Source organism: Dreissena polymorpha, chromosome 14 (assembly GCF_020536995.1).
Source record: "Dreissena polymorpha isolate Duluth1 chromosome 14, UMN_Dpol_1.0, whole genome shotgun sequence".
NCBI classification, from domain to species: domain Eukaryota; kingdom Metazoa; phylum Mollusca; class Bivalvia; order Myida; family Dreissenidae; genus Dreissena; species Dreissena polymorpha.
The window spans coordinates 7935786-7940651 of record NC_068368.1 but is presented as its reverse complement, the minus strand read 5'-3'; the positions used below and the strand labels follow the sequence as shown (position 1 = coordinate 7940651).

The following is a 4866-nucleotide window of genomic DNA, read 5'->3' as shown; positions in this document are numbered from 1 at the left end:
AAAAAAAAGAACGTGTGGAAATTGTGACTGGTACTGTGAAAACAGTTCGAGCCATCCGTTCATTCGACCGTCGCGGATTCGAGCCATCCGACAGAAATGTATACGAAATAAGATTTACTAGATAGCTATGTAGATAAAAGATTCATCCACATGTGCATTTATTAAAATAATAAACCATATATCCTTTCATACAATTCAAAATGATATAATCAATGTGTTTACTTGGTGCATACTATGGTTTCTGAATTTATTGATGTCCTAAAGAGTGGTTTCATGCGACCGAAACATAATTGTATAAGATTGACTCCAATAATGGATTAAACGTAGAGTTTAAGCACGATTTTATGCACAGCTTGATGTCTTGGAAACTACGGATGGATATTTGATGAACGGACGGATGGTTTGTAGAGCGGCTATATGCACTGATAGAAAGGATTGTGCCCGAAAGGATGGATTGTATGAACGCTACACAAACGGATTGAAGAGTGGCTGTTGATGTATGGTAGAAAGGCTGCATTGATGGATGGTACGGTGGCTGCGCTAGAGGGTTGGTAGAGTGTCTACACTGATGGATGGTAGGCATGGATGGATGGTAGCCACAGATGAATGGTAGTGAGACTGCATCAATATATAGGAGTGTGGCTGTACTGGAGGTATGGTAGAAAGGCTGTATATATAGGTGGGAGACATGGGTGGATGGTAGGTCGGCTGCACGGATGGATCATAGAGAGGCTGTTTATATGGATGGTAAGAGTGATTGATGGTAGGGTGGCTGCATTGATGGATGATATGGTGGCTGCATGGATGAATGATAAGGTGACTGCATGGATGAATGCTAGGCGGGCTGCATAGATTGATGGTAGGGTGGCTGCATGGATGGATGGTAGGTAGGCTGCATTGATGGATGGTGTGGTGGCTGCATGAATGGATGTCAGGGTGGCTGCATGGATAGATTGTATGATGGCTGTATGGATGGATGGTAGGGTGGCTGCCTGGCTGGATGATAGGAGGGCTGCATGGATGGATGTAAGGTTGGCTGCATGGATGGGTGGTAGGGTGGCTGCACGGATGGATGGTAGGAGGGCTGCATGGATGGATGGTAGGAGGGCTGCATGGATGGATGGTAGGAGGGCTGCATGGATGGATGAAAGGGTGGCTGCATGGATGGATGGTAGGAGGGCTGCATGGATGGATGTTAGGGTGGCTGCATTAATGGTTGGTAGGGTGACTGCTTGGATGGAAATAAGGGTTGCTGCATGGGTGGATGGTAGGGTGACTGCACGGATGGATGGTAGGGTGGCTGCATGGAATGATGGTAGGAGGGCTGCATGAATGGATGGTAGGATGGCTGCATGGATGGATGGTAGGAGGGCTGCATGGATGGATTAAAGGGTGGCTGCATGGATGGATGGTAGAAGGGCTGCATGGATGGACGAAAGGGTGGCTGCATGGATGGATGTTAAGAGGGCTGCAACGATGGATGGTAGGGTGGTGACTTTAATGGATGGTAGGGTGGCTTCATGGATGGATGGTAGGGAGGCTGCATGGATGGATGGTAGGAGGGCTGCATAGATGGATTGTAGTGTGGCTGTATGGATGGATGGTAGGAGGGCTGCATGGATGAACGGTATGGTGGGCTGCATGGATGGATGGTAGGGTAGCTTCATGGATTGATGATACAGAGGCTGCATAGATGGATGGAAGGATTGCTGCACAAAAGGATGGTAGTAGGGCTGCTTGGATGGGTAGGAGGGTTGCACGAGTGGATGGTAGGAAAGCTGCATGGATGGTTTGTAGGATGGCTGCATGGATGGATGGTACGAGAGCTGCACGGACTGATTGTATGGTGGCTGCATGGAAAGATGGTAGGGTTGCTGCATGGATGGATGGTAGGAGGGCTGCACGGATAGATTGTAGAAGGGCTTCAAGGAAGGGTGATATGGTGGCTGCATGTATGTATGGTAGGGTGGCTGCATGGATGGATGGTAGGGTGGCTGCATGGATGGATATTAGTAGGGCTGCATGGATGGCTATAAGGGTGGCTGATTGGATGGATTGTAGGGTGACTGCATGGATGGATATAAGGGTGACTGCATGGATGGATGGTAGAGAGGCTGTATGGATGGATAGTAGAGTAGCTGAATGGATGGATGGTAGAGAGGCTGCATGGATGGATGGTATGGTGGCTGCACGGATGGATGGTAGGGTGGCTGCACGGATGGATGGTAGAGTGGCTGCATGGATGGATGGTAGAGAGGCTAAATATATATGGATGGTAGAGAGGTTGCATGGATGGATAGTAGAGTAGCTGAATGAATGGATGGTAGAGTTGCTGCATTGATGGATGGTAGAGAGGCTGCATGGATGGATGGTATGGTTGCTGCACGGATAGATGGTAGGGTGGCTGCACGGATGGATGGTAGAGTGGCTGCATGGATGGATGGTAGAGAGGCTACATGGATGGATGGTTGAGTGGCTGCATGGATGGATGGTAGAGTGGCTGCACGGATGGATGGTAGAGAGGCTGCATAGATGAATGGTAAGGTGACTGCATGGATGGATGGTATGATAGCTGCATGGATGGATCTTAGGAAGGCTGCATGGACGGATCAAAGATCGGCCGCATGAATGGCTGTTAGGATGGCTGCATGGATGGATGGTAGAGAGGGCTGCATGGATGGATGGTAGGAGGGCTGCATTGATGAATGGTAAGGTGATGAATGGATGGATTGTAGGAAGGCTACAGGGATGGATGTTAGAAGGGCTGCATGGATGGTTTGAAGGGCGGCTGCATGGATGAACGGTATGGTGGGCTGCATGGATGCATGGTAGGGAAGCTTCATGAATTGATGGTTCATGGGCTGCATAGATGTATGGAAGGGTTGCTGCACAAAAGGATGGTAGTAGGGCTGCTTGGATGGATGATAGGAGGGTTGCACGAGTGGATGGTAAGAGAACTGCACGGATGGTTGGAAGGATGGTTGCATGGATGGATGGTAAGAGAGCTGCACGGATGGTTGGTAGGAGGGCTGCACGGATGGATGGTAAGAGAGCTGCACGGACGGATTGTATGGTGGCTGCATGGATAGATGGAAGGGTAGCTGCACGAGTGGATGGTAGGGTGGCTGCATGAATGTATGGTAGGTGGGCTGCACGGATAGATTGCAGGAGGACTGCACAGAAGGATGGTATGGTGGCTGCATGTATGGATGGTAGGGTGGCTGCATGGATGGATGGTAGCGTGACTGCATGGATGGATGTAAGGGTGGATGCATGGATGAATGGTAGGGTGACTGCATGGATGGATGTAAGGTTGGATGCATGGATGGATGGTAGGGTGGCTGCATGGATGGATGTAAGGGTGGATGCATGGATGGATGGTAGGGTGACTTCATTGATGGATGTTAGGGTGGATTCACGAGTGGATGGTAGGGTGGCTGCATGGATGGATGGTAGGGTTGCTGTATGGATGGATGTAAGGGTGGATGCACGAGTGGATGGTAGGATGGCTGCATGGATGGATGGTAGGGTGACTGCATGGATGGATGGTAGGGTGACTGCATGGATGGATGTCAGGGTGGATGCACGAGTGGATGGTAGGATTGCTGCATGGATGGATGGTAAGGTGACTGCATAAGCCAATGGTAGGAGAGCTACATGGATTGATGGTAGGGTGGCTTCATGGATGGATTGTAGGGATGGCTGCATGGATGGATGATAGAGATGGCTGCATGGATAGATCGATCTGCTAATTGGATGGATGTTGGGATGGCTGCATTTATGGATGGTAGGGTTGTTGTATAAGTGGATGGTAGAGAGGGATGCATGGATGGATGGTAGGATGGCTGCATGGATAATTGTAAGGTGGTGAATGGATGGATGGAAGGAAGGCTACAGATATAGATGTAAAAAGGGCTTAATGGGTGATTGGGCGGTCGGCTGCCTGGATGAACGGTATCGTGGGCTGCATGGATGGATGGTAGGATAGCTTCATGGATTGATGGTACAGAGGCTTCATAGATTGATGGTAGTGTTGTTGCACGGAAGGATGGTAATAGGGCTGCACGGATGGATGGTAGAGAGGCTGCACGGATGGATGGTAGGAGAGCTGCACGGACAGATGGTAGGACGGCTGCACGGATGGATTGTACGAGAGCTGCACGGACGGATTGTATGCTTGCTGCATGGATAGAAGGTAGGGTGGCTGCATGGATGGATGGTAGGATGGCTGCACAGATAGATTGCAGGAGGGCTGCACGGAAGTATGGTATGGTGGCTGCATGGATGGATGGTAGGGTGGCTGCATTGATGGATGGTGTGGTGGCTGCATAGATGGATGGTAGGGTGGCTGCATGTGTGGATGGTAGATTGGCTGCATGGATGGATGGTAGGAGGGCTTCATGGATAGATGGGATTGTAGGGTGGCTGCATTGATGGATGTAAGGAGGGCTGCACTGATGGATAGTAGGAGGGCTTCGTGGACGGATGGTATGTTGGCATTTATGGATGGAGGGTAGGGTGGCTGCATGGATTGATGCAGGATGGCTGCATAGATGGATGATATGGTGGCTGCATTGATGGATGGTAGGAAGAATGCATGGATATATTGCAGGAGAGTTACACCGACGGATGATATGGTGGCTGGACGGACGGATGTTAGGCTGGCTTCATGGATGGATGTAAGGAGGGCTGCACGGAGGGATGGTTGGGAGGGCTACGTGTATGTATGGTAGGGTGGCTGCATGGATGGATGGTACGATGGCTACACGGATGGATGGTAGGGCGGCTGTATGAATGGATGGTAGAGATTGCTGCACGGATGGATGGTAGGCTGGTACTATGGATAAATGGTAAGGTGGCTAAATA

The 4866-nt window shown here is 50.2% G+C and overlaps 4 protein-coding genes across 4 annotated transcripts; 1 reads left to right on the top strand and 3 right to left on the bottom strand.

The window, feature by feature from the left end:
* The first annotated feature begins 924 nt into the window (after window positions 1-924).
* Window positions 925-1332, top strand: LOC127858584 (uncharacterized). The gene has a single exon (XM_052395788.1). The coding sequence runs from the start codon at window positions 925-927 to the stop codon at window positions 1330-1332; it is 408 nt and encodes a 135-aa protein (XP_052251748.1).
* A 53-nt stretch (window positions 1333-1385) lies between these two features.
* LOC127858583 (guanine nucleotide exchange factor subunit RIC1-like) lies at window positions 1386-1976 on the bottom strand. The gene has a single exon (XM_052395787.1). It carries the CDS (start codon window positions 1974-1976, stop codon window positions 1386-1388), a length of 591 nt encoding a protein of 196 aa, XP_052251747.1.
* A 633-nt stretch (window positions 1977-2609) lies between these two features.
* On the bottom strand, window positions 2610-3563 carry LOC127858581 (uncharacterized). Its single transcript, XM_052395786.1, has 2 exons — window positions 3420-3563; window positions 2610-3293 (listed from the first exon to the last, which is right to left on the bottom strand). Exons 1-2 carry the CDS (start codon window positions 3561-3563, stop codon window positions 2610-2612), a joined length of 828 nt encoding a protein of 275 aa, XP_052251746.1.
* A 353-nt stretch (window positions 3564-3916) lies between these two features.
* Window positions 3917-4528, bottom strand: LOC127858580 (guanine nucleotide exchange factor subunit RIC1-like). The gene has a single exon (XM_052395785.1). The coding sequence runs from the start codon at window positions 4526-4528 to the stop codon at window positions 3917-3919; it is 612 nt and encodes a 203-aa protein (XP_052251745.1).
* Between the last annotated feature and the right edge of the window lie 338 nt (window positions 4529-4866).